At 34.4% G+C, this 19,344-nt stretch overlaps 1 protein-coding gene across 1 annotated transcript; it reads left to right on the forward strand.

Moving 5' to 3' along the window:
* The first annotated feature begins 5,745 nt into the window (after window positions 1–5,745).
* Window positions 5,746–17,629, forward strand: LOC132280776 (probable CoA ligase CCL8). Its single transcript, XM_059782514.1, has 17 exons — window positions 5,746–6,131; window positions 6,560–6,729; window positions 7,167–7,343; window positions 7,788–7,986; window positions 8,086–8,174; window positions 9,222–9,290; window positions 9,461–9,514; window positions 9,704–9,811; window positions 10,039–10,137; window positions 10,391–10,483; window positions 10,609–10,686; window positions 10,913–11,002; window positions 15,008–15,098; window positions 16,164–16,237; window positions 16,400–16,579; window positions 17,096–17,149; window positions 17,267–17,629. Exons 1-17 carry the CDS (start codon window positions 5,879–5,881, stop codon window positions 17,309–17,311), a joined length of 1,923 nt encoding a protein of 640 aa, XP_059638497.1. The 5' UTR covers window positions 5,746–5,878; the 3' UTR covers window positions 17,312–17,629.
* Window positions 17,630–19,344: the final 1,715 nt, after the last annotated feature.

The raw sequence follows: 19,344 nt of genomic DNA on the forward strand, positions 1-19,344 counted from the left end.
AGTACGTTTTACTGTTACCATTTGATCTATACATTTGACTTTCTATGATAAAGAATGAATGGCTAGATTTGCAGTTCATTGATGACATGGTCTCACTTTATGAAATAGGTAGTTATTTTTTTAATCCATTATTTGATAATAGGGTTAATTACAATGACACTTTACCAGGTTTGACATATTTATAGTCATATACAACTTAACTATTTTTTGAACAAAGACATTCTCTGTGATAATTTTGATCCAAACAAGCCCTTAACACATTAGAAAAGACAATATTGTCCCTTCCATATTTAATTCATGTTATTATAAAATATCAGAACTCATGAAAAGTCAAAATTGCCCCTTATATATATACATTATTACCCTTATATATTATATTCATTATTACCCACATATATATATGTGTGTGTGTGTGTGTGTGTGTGTGTGTGTGTGGAAGAGTAGTGGGAAAGAGAGAGCAGCAGCCGCCGCCACCACCATAACCTCCACAACCACCATCTTCTTCCCAGTTCCACCATCATCACACAAACTCAACACCTCAAAATTACACACATATATCTATATATACATATGATTCAAGTAAAGAGGGTCCTCGGCGACAACTGAGATGATGAAAGGCATTTGACTGGGGTTCAACACATACAAAAGCAGAGGCAGCCATTTAACCCTACCGAGTCCAACTCGGACCTCTGCCACCACCGAGTCCAACTCGGACGAGTTAGCGCCCATCACCGCCGCTGTCAGTCAACTGCACCAACTGTCGCTGATTCCATCCAGCCAAGCTATCCACCGGCGTTCAGTGCTATCAGCTCGTCGCCCACAGCCGAGGTCGTTTTCATCACGGCCGAGTCCTCACCAGCCGCTGCGAGTCCTCCACGGCCGAGCCGAGTTCATCCTTGCAGAACTCACCATTAGCTCGTCCCCGCTGCAGAGACGTCCTTAACAAAGAGCTCGGAATGGCAGCGGCGGAGCAATGCAGAGCTTGGCCTTTGCGCCACCGGTCATCGAGTTTGGTGAGGGTTGATAGGTTGGGTTTGGGAGAGGTTGGGTTTGGGGTTTAGGCATCAATGTATGAGATTGGGGGTTTGAGATTTATATATATATCTATAAATCTGTGTGAGATTGGGGGTTTATGTCTATAAATTTGTGTGTACGTGCAATTGGGATTTTTTTTGTGAATTTTTCATGGGTTCAATTGGCTGGGTTTTAGTTGTGGTGGCAGAGGTTGCAGTGGTGGGTGGAGAGAGAGAGAGAAGGGGTGGACAATATTGGTGGTGGCTATGGTAGGGTATTTTGGTTAATAAAAAAATAATTGTATTGGATAAATTGATAATTGAATGTGTTAAAGGGTGATAATGTTAATTCAAGATCATTGGGGGTATCTTTGTTAATTTTTTTAAACTTAAGGGAGTGTCATCGTTTAAAAATGATCCAACATATATATAGTTGTTATTATGTCAAATTTCAAGGGTGTCGTTGAAATTAACCATTGATAATATTACAATTACAAATATATCCCTACGCAATTGCAATTCAATATGTACATGTACATTGTTAATAGAGCCGAACGAGCGAGTTAGTTGAGAGCAATACAGGACCAGACAATAACACTTTTTATGAGCCATCAAAAGTCTTTTTATCATCTTCAATAAGAACAAAAGCAACATTTCAAAAGAAAAAAAAGAGAAAATAATACAAAAAAAAATCTTCTCGTTTAGAATTCGAGGACAAAAGACCTTTAAAACCCCACAAGTCTGCAACCAACTATCATTCATGAAGTGCATCATGAAATGTTTTCATGATATTCATCACAAATTCTTTTAGTGGACTACTTATAACTTCATTTTATAGCCAGACCAAATTAATGAAAAGGTTGTTGGAAACGGCATTAGAAAACGCAAACTTTGGAAGGATTTTTAAAAGATTCCGCTAAGAATTTTTTGCGAATCTATTGACGAGCGCGTTCCTCTCTACGATGAGATGAACGTGGTATATTTATTTTCTCAAATCCGTTTCCGGGTGAATGAGAAATTGGCTCCAAAGTAAGTGATTTATAAAACCTAAATGGGTGTGAATAAAGTAGAAAATGCTTGTCCCACATCGAAAAAGTAGCAAAGCAACCTTGAGTATATATATGTCTAGTATGGGATTTGGGTTTGGGCCCAAGGGCACCCAAGTTTTTAAGAGGGGGAGGACCCAGGCTAGCCTGGATCCGAACCAACTACCACACGCGAGCACCGCCCGCCCGACCCGGTTCGGGCTTGGGCGGGGCTTAATTGTAAGATGGGTCTAACCTTTTTACACAAAGTTGGACTGGGCTTGTGTGGTTGAAATTTATTTTATTTGTCTAGTGGGCTTGCGGGTGGAGCACGCTGGGCCGGGCTGAATTAATGGCCGAAGTTTGCTTGTTGGGCTGGATCGGATTAATCTGTTTTGGGTTTAAATTAAAATTAAAAACCATAAAACAGTTTTTGTTTGAACCAAGGGTTGCACCTTTTGAACCTAAATCAGTTTTGGCTTTCTAATGTCTCATTGGTCCACAATGGTTGCATCCATTCGGAATATGGGTGCATCCATTTGGAATAGGCACCATTAAGCCTATAAATAACCCTTCTTGGATTCATTTCAATATACCAAATTCAGAAAAAAAAATCTTCTCTCTTCTGAATTTACTTCTCCCTCTTTTTCTTTTATAATCTGTTTGGGTTCGACCCTAACCAATTGGGTTCAAACCTTAGGGATTCTGTTTGAGTTCAACCCTAACTAATTGGGTTTGAACCTTAGCCACTCACTTCGAGTCCGAATCCGAGTCTGAGAGTACTTCACCGAGCCGGTTCGCCTATTCCATTGGTTTGAAGTGCTACTACCAAAGGAAGAAAATGCGTTGTATTCTGGGAAATAGACGCCGAAGAGTTCGTTAGCACCGTAGCGGAGGTTTTTTTATTTTATAGTTTTATTTTCTTGATATTAAACTATATAAATATATATAGATTATTATAATATATTTAAATAAATTATACTATAGTATATGATACATATTTGTTCAACACAGGTATGAGTTTTATATATTCGATTTTTTCCGGAGTATAATTTTAAAATATTTGACCACTAAATTCATACATTTGAATTAAGATAGTAATTTTAAACTGTTGAACTTACTATGACGAAGAGTTCCCACTTTATGAAAAATCAAATCAGACTTGAAATAGACAAAGAAACTGAACCACCACCTAATAACCAAAAACTTAACCTTCCATTGAATATGTGAAACGTTTAGATCAACCACATTGTTAAATATGCACCGCGAAACTGGGTAGGTCGCCTTAAATACTACCACCACATACCTACCCTTATGGTTAATTCACGAGTCACACACGTTTGTGTGTGTGTGTGTGTGGGTGTGTGTGTATATATATATTATGTGTGTACAAATTAGTTGGGCAGGTAGAGACTGGCTGCCCGACTGGTGGGGGTTTGCTGATTTTGGTTTAAATGGAACAAGTTGGGACGTTTTGAGTTGTGGGATACGGTCCTCTTTGCTTCAATTGGAAGCTTGTTCATGGAAGCTAGCAAAATCAAACACGTAAACGCAAATCATTGTATTAATAATTTAATAATGTTGGGCCCATAACAGTCTTAAACAAAATTCCAAGGAAGAAGTGTTTCATTTTGAGACTGCATGGCTCGATTTTCAGTCCATTGATGATGATATATATGGTCCTATCTTGTGAATACTATAACTAGGGAAGGCTCTACTCTATTCCATTATTCTTTTTTCATCCATGAAATCTATATGGTGTGATGAGGAAAATAGAATTTTATGATTGAGTATTTCAATATATATATATATATATATATATATGTGGTGTCCAAAACAAAGTTGTATATTCCAATTTATTGTTCTAATTTTGACCACGTTTGGATAAGTAGTAGCCCATTGCAGACTCATAAAACTCTTGCTCATTGTTTCAAACTCTTGTTCAAAATGAGTTGTACTTCATAAGGGAGATGCACTAAAATTCAAAGCTGACCTCTCTTGATGAAATGAAGTGGATCCCATATGTATGCATCAATTGTTAATCACTCCAATATTCAAGGAATGTGGTTCTGTTTGATACAATCCTAGTAAATAGTCAACCAAAAAAAGAAAATAAGAAGGGTCATTAATTTACATGGTGTTAGATGTTACACGTTCTTTAAAAACAAGGAGATGAGTGGCAATACAACACAAATGATGGTGAAGTGTTTTTATCGAACCAATGACGGTGAAGTGTTTTTATCATGAGTAGGAGCTAAAATGACGGTGAAATGACAGGGTCTACAATTAGAGCTTATAATTGGTATCTTGTACGTTTGCTACGGGTTTCAACTTTCAACTGCCCCATCCAAACAAGTGAAATTTCGACGAAAAACACATCAAACAACAAGCCAATCCAACAACCGTCCTGCTTTTCTTCTACCAAGGACAAAAACCTCACATGTACAAACTATGAGCATCATATATATATATATATATATCAACATTCTAGTCCAATGATATAACTTTTCCTCCCTCTAAACTGAACACAGTGAGACACTTCACTAGAATTATTTATTTATTTATATTATTTATGCATAAGTTTTGATAATTTTAAAAGCACTCCAATTGAACTTCTAAAATATTTATAAAACACCTTAATAAAAACTTACAAAAATAATAATAATAATAATAAAAAATAAAATCTCTCCTTGTGTAACTCATATAACAAGAAGATATTTAAATTTTAGTAAGGACTTATGATCATGAATCAAAATCCAGAAAGAGACTCCTCATTTGCGATTGAATTTTATGTTATTTGTATTTTTTATACACAATTTTTGATATTTATAATAGTGCTCCTATTGAACTTTAAAAAATTTACAAAAGACCCTCAAAAAACTTCAAATTTTCAAAAATACCCCTCCTTTACTATTTATATATATGTGTGTGTGTATATATATATAACTACAAACATCTATCATTAATGAAGTGCAACCAATGTCAATTTAAAGAAAAATAATGTGATAATGACTCTTTTATTTTACCTTATCCCAGGACCATGTTGAACAAAATGAAACTTAACAAGTTAAAAGTTGCATTTAATTATTATGTAATAATAAAATATTTGATTATTATATTCCTACACTTGATTTTTAATTCTAGTTGTGAACTATTATAACCATTTGTTACAATGTTTGAATAAATCTTATACATTTATAAAATATTTATAATGCATCATATTGAAAAGATATTAAATAAGTTTCGTTGTGCATTGAATACATTCAAGTCATACTTATTGTGTGCACGGCACATATTAATGAATGGGTGCACACACTCGGCCGCCACCCAATATTTATCTATTGGTGCGGATGCAACAGATAGAGGAAGTACACCTATATGTGAACTATTATTACCAATTGTTACAATGTTTGAATAAATCTTATACATTTATAAAATATTTATAATGCATCAGATTAAAAATATATTAAATAAGTTCCGTTCATTGCGCATCGAATACATTCAAGTCATACATATTGTGTGAAGGGGCACATACGCAAATATGAATGAATGGGTGCACACACTCGGCCGCCACCCAATATCTATCTATTGGTGCGGATGCAGCAGATGGTGGAAGTTCACCTATTTGGCGGCGAATTATAGGGTGTGTTTTTGAATTACTCTAATTTAAATGACCATAACACCCAAATATTTACTGTAATTCTCCATTACCTGACACAGCAGTGAAGTGAGAGCGAGCGCTCAACTCCTCAAATTTCTCACGCCTCAGCGTCCAAACTCTGAAAAGCCAAGAAACGGAAAACATCACACCCCACCAAACCAAACCTAACCGTCCATTGAATGGAAACGAGGATCAACACGCATGTAATATTAACCGCGAAACTAGGTTGGTCGCCTTTAAAACCACCACGCATTCACCGAAAAATGAGCTCATTTAATAGAACTTTCAACCACTCGACACCTCTCAACACTTCTTCTCTATGTCTTCAAGATTCTTCTAAGCCTTCGCGCTTCAAAACCCTCTGTTCTTTCACTCTCCGTCTTCCTACAAACCCTAGATTTTCGTCCTCCCGCTGTCGGCTGTTGTGTTCCGGTAAGGTCTCTTCAAGTTCCTAATCATTTCTTAATCAAATTTCACACGTATATTCTTTATGTGTGTATGTATATATGCATATCCTCTCTCTCTACCTAGCGATGTAGAATGTGTATATATTTATAATCTGTTGTTCTTTTGTTGGTAATTGAAGGTGATTAGTGATTGTTGCCGACCAATTTTGCCTCTCTGCTGTTGATTGATATATTTGTTCTTTTGTTATGAAAAGATCATAATTTTGTTCTTTATTATATCAATTATCTGGGAGTGAATTCCAAGGCTGTGGTTGCCTGAACAGAATTGGATTTGGCTTGGAACTTGAATTCTGTGGAATTCGATATCAATGTTTTTTGAATCACTTCATTATTTTGAAGTCCATGGGGGATGTAAATATAATTCTAAATTCATGTTTTAATCTTATTTTACAGATTCAGATTATAGTACATTTATGGAGGTGGCCAGAGCAGCTGCCAAGCAGGCCTCTGCATCTTCTGAAAGTGTTGCTATAAAAGCTGATCAGAAGAGCTATACTTACACTCAATTGATCTCGTCTGCTTGGAGGGTATCCAGTCTACTATGCAATGGCGCTTTAGCAACTGTGAGTTGAAAATCGCATATTCTTGTATCTTTGTGTAGATGAAACTGCATTTTCCATTTTACATGCTTGAGATGTACGAACAAGCTTGTGTCCAATCTAATGAAGCACTATAGGAAGTTACATTGGGGTTGAAATGAATGTTTTTCTCTGGTTTCTGGTGAGTGAGATGGTGCTAATTTGAAGTGTGCCTAATTTCAAATCTAATCCATTCATCCTTCAACACATATATATTTTCTAATAGTAACATTCTATGCTAAACTTGATAACGTCTCTCTCTCTCTCTCTCTGTCTCTCTCTGTGTATGCGTGTGTGTATGATTATGATCTAGGTTTCCCATTTTATTTTTTGGACATATTTTCATTTTATTGGTATTAATGGAAGCAGTTTCTTACTTCTTTAGCTATGTGATGGTAGCAAGCTTGAACTTTTTCTTGTAGGTTGATGGCGGCGTCATCGGAAATAAGGATCTTCATGGAGCTAGAATAGGAATTGTAGCTAAACCCTCTGCTGAATTTGTTGCTGGAGTACTGGGGACTTGGTTGAGTGGAGGTGTCGCAGTTCCACTTGCACTCAGCTACCCTGAAGCTGAGCTCCTACATGTTATGAATGATTCGGTTTGACCTTAGACATTCTCTATTTTCTGTTCCTTAGTTTCTTCTTTTCTGAGGATTTTCTAACATATTTTATAACAAGCACATTCAGTATTCCTCTTTTTTTCCCAACAAGTACATTCAGTATTCTTTCCAACTTTGCTGTTTGGGTGATAAATGGCTGTCAGACTCGATATAATAGTATACTTTGTGAAGTAGCTGACCAATGCATTCTACTTACATAAGCGCCTAACTTACCCTCAATTACATCATAAGCCATCTCCTGTATGGTATATACTTAGAATGAGTTGGATCATCTTTTGCATTTATGCCGTCTTAAAATTAAATAAATTATTTCATGCTATAAGTTATGTATTCGTCTAGTTTATAACATTTCCATGCTATGATTATTTCTTGTTTCCTTGTCCAATTATGTATGCAGAACTCTTATGTCAATTTGATTCTTAGGATGTCTCAATGATTTTGAGTACTGAAGATCATCAAGAGCTTATGCAGAGTGTTGCAGCTAAGAGTGCTGCTCAGTTTTCTCTTATTCCTCCTGTTCCCAGTATTCCTTCACAGACATCTGAGCATGTTCAGTCACAAACTGGAGTAATGGATGTGGACGGAAGTTTACAGGGGATCGAAAAACTAAATAAGATAGAAGGTTGTTTACCTTGAGGGTTTATATGATTTTATCCCGTGTGTTCAATTTATAGAGCTTAACAGTAATGTTTTTCCTCATACCCCTTTTGCTTTAATGTAGGGGAGGACCCAGCATTGATTATTTACACTAGTGGTACAACAGGTAAACCTAAAGGAGTTGTTCACACGCACAAAAGCGTCTTAGCGCAGGTACTTGTTTGTACACCACGTATGTCATGAGCTTAGAACATTTAAATGCAATTAATCTAGGATTAGTGCTTTTGCTTCATATGGCACAATTCCCTTTTGTTGTTGGCACTTGTAACTCATGAAGCAGTTAACATGGGTTTTGTTTTGTTTTTTTATTTTTATTTTTATTTTTTATTGTTTACATGCAATTGGGGAAGTCATTCCGCTATTAGGGATTTATTTATATGCTATTAGAGAGGTGGCATGCAAAGTACTTTCCTTATAAAAGTTTGACTATAATTTGTTGGCTTCATTTTCTCAATTACTTTCTGAACTATAAAATCTACTGGTGCAACATATTTAGATTATAGGAATATAGAAAAAGATAGCCAATATTGTAAGGCGGAGGCTCATAAATTATAATGGACCCTTTTCACATGTAGCTAGGTTTTTAACGTAAAATTTGAATGTATTAGTGTATATTAACAGAAATAGGGTTATGAATGGACACAAAAATAGGATGAAGGTTTGGCTATGAATCAACTACAGTATGAAATTTTCATCATGAGATATTTTTGTTAGAGGCAAATTGAGCTTACACTTACACCAAAGAGGGGGTTAACTAGGTATAGTAAATAGATGACCATGCTTCGTACTTTGACTTCTTTGTGTTGACGACTAATGTATTATCTTTTATAGTGCAGGAAAAGGAAACATAAATTGTGGTCTCCACTCCATGCTCATGCACATTTACAATTTTTTTTTATCAATTAAATTGAACATGCTTTTATATCATGACTTTTTTGGTGTCAGTATGTGTAAGGGGTAAAATTAAGGTGCTCTTTGAAGCATTTGCTTTGAACAGTGGTTTGTTATACCCATTGTCCCAAAATTATTGTATAAAGTACGTTTTGATGCATGGTTTCAACTATCTGTGTAACTATGCAAGTCAATGATACGCATTGGCGCTTTTACTTGTGAATCATGCAACCTCTTTTCTCAATATTGTTGTTTCTTACCTATTATTATTTTCTGGCATTAACCATTGGGTTTTTGTCTCAATTTCAGGTCCAAATATTGAAAAATGCTTGGGGATATACATCTGATGATCAATTTCTTAATTGTCTACCATTACATCATATCCTCAAATGCAATTTAATTATATTGAAGCATCTGCTTTTCATAAATTATATAAATTGAGTATGTTTCTGAAAGAAATTCATGAACTATATTCATGTCTGATCTGCTGTGCTATCAGAAAATGAACATCAAATTTTGTGTTGTATTGATCCTTAACTTTTAATATACATGTTCATGGGCTCTTCAATGCTTTACTTGCTCCTCTCTATGCGGGTGCCACGGTAATTCCTTCTAGTTTGTTTTTTGTCTTTTGAACTTGGATTGCTCTTTGCAGTGTCCTTTTTTTTTTTTTTTGTTGGAAGATAAATTATTATGATATGAAGCCTCTTTGCACTGTCCTTCCTACAACTAGATTCCTGTTTAATTGCATAGCTCTTTTGATTGTGATATATCTGTTTGTTTTGTGAAAGGTTGAGTTCATGCCAAAATTTAGTGTTAGGGGAATCTGGCAGAGATGGCGTGAATCATATCCAAGAGATGGGACTAAGGTTAATGATGCTGTAACTGTGTTTACAGGAGTAAGTCTCTTATGTCCGGCAGTAAGGAAATTCTATTCTGCATGATACAACAATGATCCTTTTATTTTATCAAACTATTAAGCATGTACAGTCCAATTGTATTTGCTCACAACATTTTATTTTATCAAACTACCAAGCATGCACGCTCCAAATGTATTTGCTCAAAGTTTTCAGAGGGTTCTCATATTTTTATGATGTGATTGTTGCAATGATTTTGTAACATATAGGTTCCAACCATGTATACTCGATTAATACAAGGTTACGAAGCAATGGATCATGAATTACAAGATGTTTCAGCTTCAGCTGCAAGGCAGTTGCGTCTTATGGTAATTAGTTTCAATTGCTTTTCTGATGTTCCTTTTTTATGGAAGGTATTTTGATGAAAATTTTGATTGGAAAAATAGATAGGAATTACTGAATTGATGATGTCTCTTTAGTAATTCTTCTTAATTTTATTTGACGACTAAAAAGTATCTTATATATATTTTATGCTGCCCCATACAATCTCATTTTCTTGTTCCCCTTTACCAAAATTTATTGATGAATACTTAGTCACTGATACGCTGTTACTTATTCCAGATGTGCGGCTCCTCTGCACTTCCACTTCCTGTCATGCAACAGTGGGAGACCATCACCGAACATCGTCTTCTGGAACGATATGGCATGACTGAGGTATGTGTACTAGACATCTACACTAGCCCTTTCTGCAGGCTATTTATTTTATGGGAAAGACAATTTAATTCTATCTATTTAGAGATATACTTACCATGATTCTATTAATGGTTCAACAATTATAGTTTGTCATGGCAATTTCTAATCCGTTAAGTGGTGTGCGGAAAGGAGGCACTGTTGGCAAACCTTTTCCAGGTGTACAGGTTAGCAGATTTCTTCCAATTAGAATTTTTTATGTGGATTGTCAATGGATGAAGAAAGGTTTTGTAAATGCAGCAGCTTGATAAGAATGCACATTATTAGGAACAATCATCTGAGATTTTCTTTATTCATGATAAATATAAATTCTGGTGGGAGCCCAATAATCGTGACTACTGCAGTGATTGACTTTTTCTGGTGAATGTTCTTACATATCTGGGTTTATGACAGACCAGAATTATTGCTGAAGATGAGAGTGGTGTGGGTGAACTTTGCATTAAAAGCCCTTCATTGTTTAAGGAATATTGGAAACTTCCTGAGGTACTTCCCAATATAAATATTATACCCCTCTTGCATATTTCCTTTCCATCTTTCGTAGCTGTTCTAATTACATTCTGCATAATTTGAATGAGATCCATTGTCTTGTAAGCTTTATGTGTTTTGGATCTTTCCTTTCCTTTCCATTTTTTTTTTTTTACTTCTACCTTTTTTTATTTTTTATTTTTTTTTATCTATATATATTATTGTTCTTTTTGTATTTTTTTCTGGAAGTTTATACACATTCTAATTCATTTCACCCTGTTTTAGTTGCGAAACAGATTTCTTATGTTCTTAAAGATTATCGTTGCTCATATATTTCTTGTTGGAGGCTGTAATCTATCTATTTAAATCATTCCCACATTTTTTTTTTTCCGATGTGCTACACCGCTAATCTGCTGGTAAGTCCATTGCTAATATAAGGAGTACACAGGAAATAAAGTTGATAGATAATGACATACAAGTTTTTTTTTTCTAAGTGATGGATAATGACATACAATTGACCTGGGATGAACATCAACTGAATATATGAAGATTAAAAATCAAACAAGAATTTGATGATGGGGACTTGGAGCAGCCACTTTGTGCAAATAAAGCCAAATGTTAGGTTTGTATTCAGTTTTCCCTCCTAGCATCCTTGATTAACGGAGATCACGATGGATAATGACTCTTTTGACTAGTGGCAATACCAAAAGGCCCAAAAAGAAGGTATAAAAGCCCAGGTTCTCATATGTTGTTCCCATCATGTATTGGACCATCGTAAAAGTACCTGATTACTTAGATGTATTGAAGAGTGTCATGGTCCTTTGGTTGCTATGCTTATATACAATATTGATAGTACAACAACAAAAACAAAGCTTTTTTCCAACTATTTGGGGTAGCCTGCGTGAATCCTATTTTTACATTTAGCTCCATCAAAGGTCATGACCTAGTCAAACCACATGTTATTATATCATTCCATTCTAACTCAAATCACATTAACTTTGATCTTCCTCTTCCCTAGTATACTCTCAATGTGGACTATGTTACTCTTCCTAACTGGCGCACTTAAAGGTCTTTGTTGCACATGTCCAAAGACTCCAAACCATCTTAACCAATTTTCTTACATTTTATTTCCAAGTGGTGCTACTCCAATCATCTCACAAATGTGATCATTTCTGGTCTTACCACACATCCCTCTCAATGTTCACATTTCCACCATACTCACCTTATGCATATGTTGTTTTTTAGCGGCCAAACATTCTATCCCATAAGCATGAAGTACGGTTGGTGTAATCGTTGTTCTATAAAACTTTCGTTTCAATCTTAAGGGGATACAATGATCACACAATATACTAGATGCATTCCTCTATTTAATCCATCCTACCTTAATTCTTCTATTAGCATCATCTCCAATTTCTCCTCCATTATGAATAATTGAGACTAAATAATGAAAATGTTCACTTTTTCACCTCTTGATTCTCAATCTTCACTTCAACTTCATTTGTCTTTTCCAGATTTACTAAAGTTACACTCTATACATTCAGTTTTATGTCCTACTTATCTTAAACCCTTTTAATTCTAGATCTTCCTTCCAAACCTCCAATTTGGCATTGACCCTTCCTCTAATCTCATCGATTGAAACAATATCATTGGTAAATAACATAGACCACGGAATCTCATCTTGAATGTGTCTTATCAGCTCATCTATAACTAAAGCAAAAAGGTATGGGCTTAATGCTGACCCTTGGTGTAAGCTTGCAATAATTGAAAATTGATTTGTTTACCCTATAATCGTTCTAACTATTGTCACACAACCATGATACATGTCTTTTATCGTGTCAATATATCCCTTTCCCTTTGTGATCTCCTCCCCCCCCACAAAAAAAAAAAAAATGGTCCTTCATTTTGGATATCTAGGTACCCAGTCATAGGCTTTTTTTAAATCATTAAAAACCATATGGAGATATTTCTTCTTTTCTATATCTTTCCATTAGTCTCCTCAATAGGTAAATATCCTCCATCATTGACCTTCCCCGCATGAATCTATATATCTCATCTTAATCATTGTTTGATCACTCTCTCCCAAAATTTCATAGTATGACTCATTAGTTTAATACCATGGTAATTACAGCTATGTATGTCCCATATATATTTTTATATTAGGTATTAAATACTTTTTACGCCACTCATCAGGCATTCTCTTAATTGTTATTATCTTATTAGACAATTTTGTTAACCAAGATAAGGCATTCTCCCCTAGACACTTCCAAACCTTAACAGGAATGTCATCGGGCCCTAAGTCCTTCCCTAGATCATCTTCGTTAAGGTTATCCCTAAGGTTACTATATTCTTCTAAGCTTCAACTTCCTAAATGATTTTTATTTTACAGCTTCTCAAAATAAAGTTTCCATCTTTCTTTAATTTCATCGTCATATGCTCTATGTTTGCTTCATTAATTAACTTCCTTATTTACATTTTTGTATTTTTCAAAGATTTCACTAATTTTAGTTTTTTGTCAAGCTTTATAGAATCCATATGAGTGTAAGGCTTTAGTGAGGGCATCCCATCCACTAGCTCCTCCTCTCCCAATGCCCTTTGGCAATATCAAAAGAAACCTGTTTGAGACACGGAAAATTGACTCTTTTGACATCAGCCAGACAAGCAAATCTTTGATCATTTGAACAGGGACAGGATGATTAAGCTCCCTGAAGGCCATGTCATACCTAAGGCCGTTTTAGGGCAATCTCGATCATGTTTTTAGAAACTGTGGGCAGGAAGGAAGTAGTCTCTATTCCCATAGTGTCTCTGCTCTTCTCAGGGAATTTAAGCACCTGCTTATCAATGTTTTCCTGTATGACATTGCGAAGCAGAACACAGTTGTTAGTAGAATTCTTAGTAGAGTCATGATATTTACAATAATTTTTCCCTCCCGTTTTGTTTTTACGCTGTTTTTGACTTGTTCATTCCACCACCAAGTTTCCTTGGATAATGATCCTGTCCTTTGAAACTAAAAGGTAGGGAAATATGTTAAGTTACAGCAGGTATACTGTTCCAGTAATAAGTAGGGAATATTTGAGTAATGACTGAAATTTATAATCCTAGATAGAGCAGACTGATGAAATAGGATTCTTACAGCTGACCCCAACTCACTAAGATAATGAAACATAGTTGAGTTGAACAGTTCTTTGTAGAATACTGTTTAGAGTTGCACAAAAAACCAGTTGAACCGGTAAACCGGACCGATCGGATTGTTTCGGTTCGGTCCCGGTACCAAAAACATGGAACCGTTTATAAACGGTTCGATTCTGGTTTGTGGTCCTACAGGACCAACCCGTTATATAAACTATATATAATTACATATATATTTATATATCTTACATAATATAAATAATAGAACAATAGGATTAGTCTTTTAGCCACTCAACTATATATTATGATATATAATAAAATATTATATTATAATAGATTATTATATTATATGTAATATATATTTAATTTTGTATATATATTGGATTGAATTATAAAAAAGTCTAGAACCGAACCAAACTGAATAGTCCAATCTGAACCATGTGCACCTCTATTACTGTTTGTGCTGCCTATGGAGAATTTGTTCATGATATAGCAGCCATGAATAAATGTTTGATTGTCTTTCTGGATTTATATTACTTGGGTTTTACTAGTAGTTTAAATTGATCTCACTCAAGGGTTAGGATTACTTAGAGTTTAGTGTTTATGGGTTCCTTAAAAAGCGCAATCTTTGAGGTTTTTGACCATTCCATTAAGAATTTGCAGCTTGAAGCTTTTTCTAAGGAGTGTTATTTCCTCTTTATTAAGTGTACTTACCAAGGAACCCAAGTGTGATGTTTTAAATCTTATTTTCTTCTACTTCTCTTAAAATAGTTGATGCTATTATGACTTTGTCGAAGCTTACTATTCCAACTAAATTATTCTGTACAAGCTATAGGATGCTATGTATTTCTATTTCTCGGTTTCTCATTCTGATGTATCTATGTGATCATCTGTTAGGTAACTAAGGAATCATTTACTGATGATGGGTTTTTCAAAACTGGAGATGCTGCTAAAGTGGATGAAGATGGATACTACGTCATCTTGGGACGTAAGCATGTTTAAATTTCCGCGCTGTACAATTGTTGACATTATTGTTTGCTTATCATGAAATTGTTATATGGTTGTGGTCAGTTTCTTTGCAAGAAATCTGGTCATGCTTAGGGTTCTTGGAGTGACGGAGCCAGAAATGATTTGAGAGGGGCGCCCTTGAAGAATAATAAGATAAAAGAATTTCAAACTACTATAATAAACGAAAAACTTTAATATTAATTGATATTTTCATTGAAAATTGCTCATACTTCCATTTAGATTATTTTTTCAAGAAATACTCGCTTCAATTATTATGAAGGTAATATATTAAAAAGAACCCAGATTGAATTTTCTAATTTAGAAAGATTGTGAACTCATAGATTTGATATGATTAATCTTTAGAATATTTTTGGTAGACCAAGATAATAAAGACAATTTTAGAAAATTGGTGGTAAACCCATATCCAAAAAGTTCGGGATATCAATAAAAAACTAATAGATTAGAGAATCAATAAATAAGTTTAGAGAGGGAGAGTAAATAAGCTAAAATTCCTAAACTCCTCCATGAACATATATGTATATGTGTGTGTGTATATATATATACATGTTAAGGGGTTTACCAAAAATTTAATGGTGGCACTAAATAAATGAAATTTGAGTGGGGGCGGCCGCCACTGGGCAATACATGGCTCAATCCCTAGGTTCTGGCATTCTATGGATCACTTTATAAATGCATGTCTGATGGATATAATAGCATCATCGGCCAATAAATACTTCCCTGATATTGTAGAGTTAAATTGTTACGGGGCTTGGTTGCAGTTCTATCTTCTAATTGGCTCCTGATCTAATAAATAATGTGCAAAGGACTTCTGAACATATAATAACTAACCTTGTGAACATATAATAACTAATCAGAATGTTGTTCCATGGAACTAACAGTATATTCAAATATATGGTCCCCTCTTGATATCGCTCAATAGTGTTAGACTGTTGGTCGAGTTCATAACATTAGTATGTGTAGCAGAAAATTTTAGTTGTATTAGATTTTTCCTTACACTAAAAGCTTTTCGGTCCTCTAATGTCAGGCAATAGTGCTGATATTTTGAAGGTTGGTGGATACAAGCTATCTGCATTAGAAATTGAAGCAATTCTTTTACAGGTAAGTGTTTGTCTTATACTGTTCTACTTGAAGCAATGTCATGATTAGAAACGATCTACATTTTATAGCAACATGTCATTGTACTTTCTCCTTGAAAGACCCTTTTGAAGAGAAAATATTGTTTACATGGAAAGAATTCTTAACCAATTCCCTTCTACACAGCATCCGGCTGTATCAGAGTGTTGTGTTTTGGGCTTGCCGGACAAAGATTACGGGGAAGCTGTGTCTGCAATAATTGTGCCTGACACAGAGATTAAGAAAAAACGGGATGAAGAGTTGAAGCCTGCTGTAAGCTTGGAAGAACTTTGCAAATGGGCTAAAGTGAAACTTGCACCATACAAGGTATCATACCATACCCATCTTCTCACTCTTCCATTTCTTTAAGCAAGAAATTGTAACTCGGACCTTTTGGTTGGCTTGTCTTTTCTCCAGTTCATAAAGTAGACTATTAATCACAAAGAATGCCTTCGCATGCCAAAGTTTAGTGGCAAATGAACTTCAAACTGAAAATCCCCACATTCATCTGAGGTTGCTTTCAATATGCATTTAGGATTTTGAGAAAATGTTAGTCGGTGCTTCAGGCTTAAAATATGCTGTGCATTTAAATTTCCAAACTAGTTAAACCTCCCCGATCTTTCTCAACCAAATTCTATTCGTTCTGCGGCTGCTTTTGGTACTTGTCGCCCCTCCTCTCCTCTGCTTATTTTATAGTTGTGAAATCAATTTGGGGTCTCCAAATATATATTATGTCTCTGCAATAGTTCTCAGTGCTTCACATAATCATCAAGGCTACGCTACACTTGAGCATCGACTGACTCCAATTTACTAATAATCTTTTTATTCCACTATTCTTTCCAGCTACCAACTCGCTTGATCTTGTGGGACACGATGCCTCGTAATGCTATGGGAAAGGTGAATTACTAGTATTGTGTTCGTCTTTCAACGAATATTATCATTCATTTTTCTATTAATTGGTATTCTCCTTCAAAAAAATATTATTTTACCAGCGATATTCATTTCTAATTTCAGGTGAACAAAAAAGAATTAATGAAGAAAATAACCGCAGAAGTATAATAGCATCATGGTTTCAGACTACTAGGGGATTCAACATTGACGCGCACTAGTTATAGGAACACAGGTAAGCCGCGAGAAGAGTAGTACTTTGGAGGAAATTAAAACAGATATCCAACTTTGTGCGATAAGCAGGCAATTTATTATAAGCAAGGGAAAATTGTATAAATTGTTATGGTGGGTATCCGATTGTGTAATTTAGAAAAGCCATTAAATTATGGATATTTGGGTATAGCAATGTGAAATAGCCATAAGTTTTGGGTGTATTAATTATTTCATAAATAAAGATGTTGGATTTTAATAAATTGCTTTTTTCATTTATTTTCATGAGCCACGTTAAGTGTTACAAGACCTGTAAATCATTCAGTTCCCATGATATATCCAAAACGTAATGCTATCTCAACTGAGTAATGCTACTGTGAGTTCGACTTTATCCCATGTCATGTAGATTACTACCGCAAGGACCCAATAAAAAAAATATATATATATATACATATATAAATATTATATCAGAAGGTCAAAGATAATAATTTAATTTGATCAAATAAAGTCAAAAGGAAAAAGAAGGGAAATAAAAGTTTGTTTCATTGGTTTGATCTATCCAGGATGAATATTGGTATAAATTTTTTAATATATAATTCTTATACAATCTTCTTTTGGTCATAATTGTGAGGAGATTTCACTAGCATTACTCTTTTCAAAATTACTTTTCATTTGCTTTCATGTGATGTTAATAAAAGTTTGTTTGATTTGTAGTTCTGAAAATGGTCAGCACGAACTTAGACAACTGTTATCACATAATATTTTTTTTATAATTATTTGAAAGCGAACACTTTTATAAGTGTGTTTTCAAAAAATGAACCAAACAAAATTTTTGTATAGTTTTTAATTTTTTTTATGACATAAAATTATTTCTATATTTACAAGCCAAACATATTCTAATTGTTTCGATTTAATGAGAACATTACTAAAATTTAAATATTTAATCTAGGCCCTATGCCCCTCCCTCGGTAGAACAGTAATTTCGACTATTTATCTTTGTTTTCATCTATTTTTGTAAGGAAAGAGAAAACATTGCTAGAAGGGCTAAGCCATTCTTGCTTTTTATTTGATTTCCTTCCAAAATTTTTTCAACCCAAAGGTAATGGAAAGGGATTACACATGAGTAAAAATGCCCAGTAAAAAAAAAAAAAAAAACGACAAAAGGAAGAAGATAAAACATGTGCCTGCATATATAAATATTATATATATATATATATGTATGTATATAAAGAGATCATAAATGACTAAGTCACTAAGGTATAGCAATGAAAAAAATAATACAAGCAAAATAACATATTATCCTAAAATAAAATAAAAATATATATATTACATGGTTTTCTTTTTATACATCATTATTTTTTTATGAAAAAAGATTTTTGCACTAAATAGTTACAGTTAATAGTTAATTTGCTCTTTTAATTTGTTAATTATGCAACAAATAAGAAAATAAAATCCTTCATTTAGTTGTATTTAATATAAATAATTAATTAAAAATTATTTAATTAGTCAATTCACCGTAAGTGTTCGGTATCACTAATATTTGTTTATTAGTGATAGTGTGGAACACACCGCAGTACCTACAAGAAGAGCCCTGCATATACAAACGCGGTGTGTGTGTGTGAGAGAGAGGGAGAGAGAGAATGGAAGATGATGATTCGCATAAAATGGATGAAAAAGCTGTGAAAGGGCTTAGGCCACGAACTGGAGGCTCGAACTCTTGAGGGCATACAGATGGAGCACGTGGAGAAAGGTTTAGTCCGCTGTAAATTCGTGGTTCCCAAACACCTCTCAGTAATTTATTCAATAACCCCCCTATCATCCCATTATTTAATTTCATTTTGTCATCCCATTATATAATTTCATTTCTTGATTAACAATTTAGCATTAATTTGGGTGTACCCAAATCAATTTCATGTAAAACACAGGAGAATGATGGAAATTGGGTGCTTGGCATTGGACTACCAACAATTTTATATCAATATATATATATATAT

This window comes from Cornus florida, unplaced genomic scaffold (genome assembly GCF_030987335.1).
Source record: "Cornus florida cultivar Cherokee Brave unplaced genomic scaffold, ASM3098733v1 CherokeeBrave_3.0.0_Hap2_Chr11, whole genome shotgun sequence".
NCBI lineage: Eukaryota > Viridiplantae > Streptophyta > Magnoliopsida > Cornales > Cornaceae > Cornus > Cornus florida.

Coding starts and splice junctions, on each gene's coding strand:
- LOC132280776 (XM_059782514.1), top strand. CDS start 5,879: ATGGAAACGAGGATCAACACGCATGTAATATTAACCGCGAAACTAGGT. Junction 9,291..9,460: donor TTAATTGTCTACCATTACAT/CATATCCTCAAA, acceptor ACTTTTAATATA/CATGTTCATGGGCTCTTCAA. Junction 10,484..10,608: donor AACGATATGGCATGACTGAG/GTATGTGTACTA, acceptor CAACAATTATAG/TTTGTCATGGCAATTTCTAA.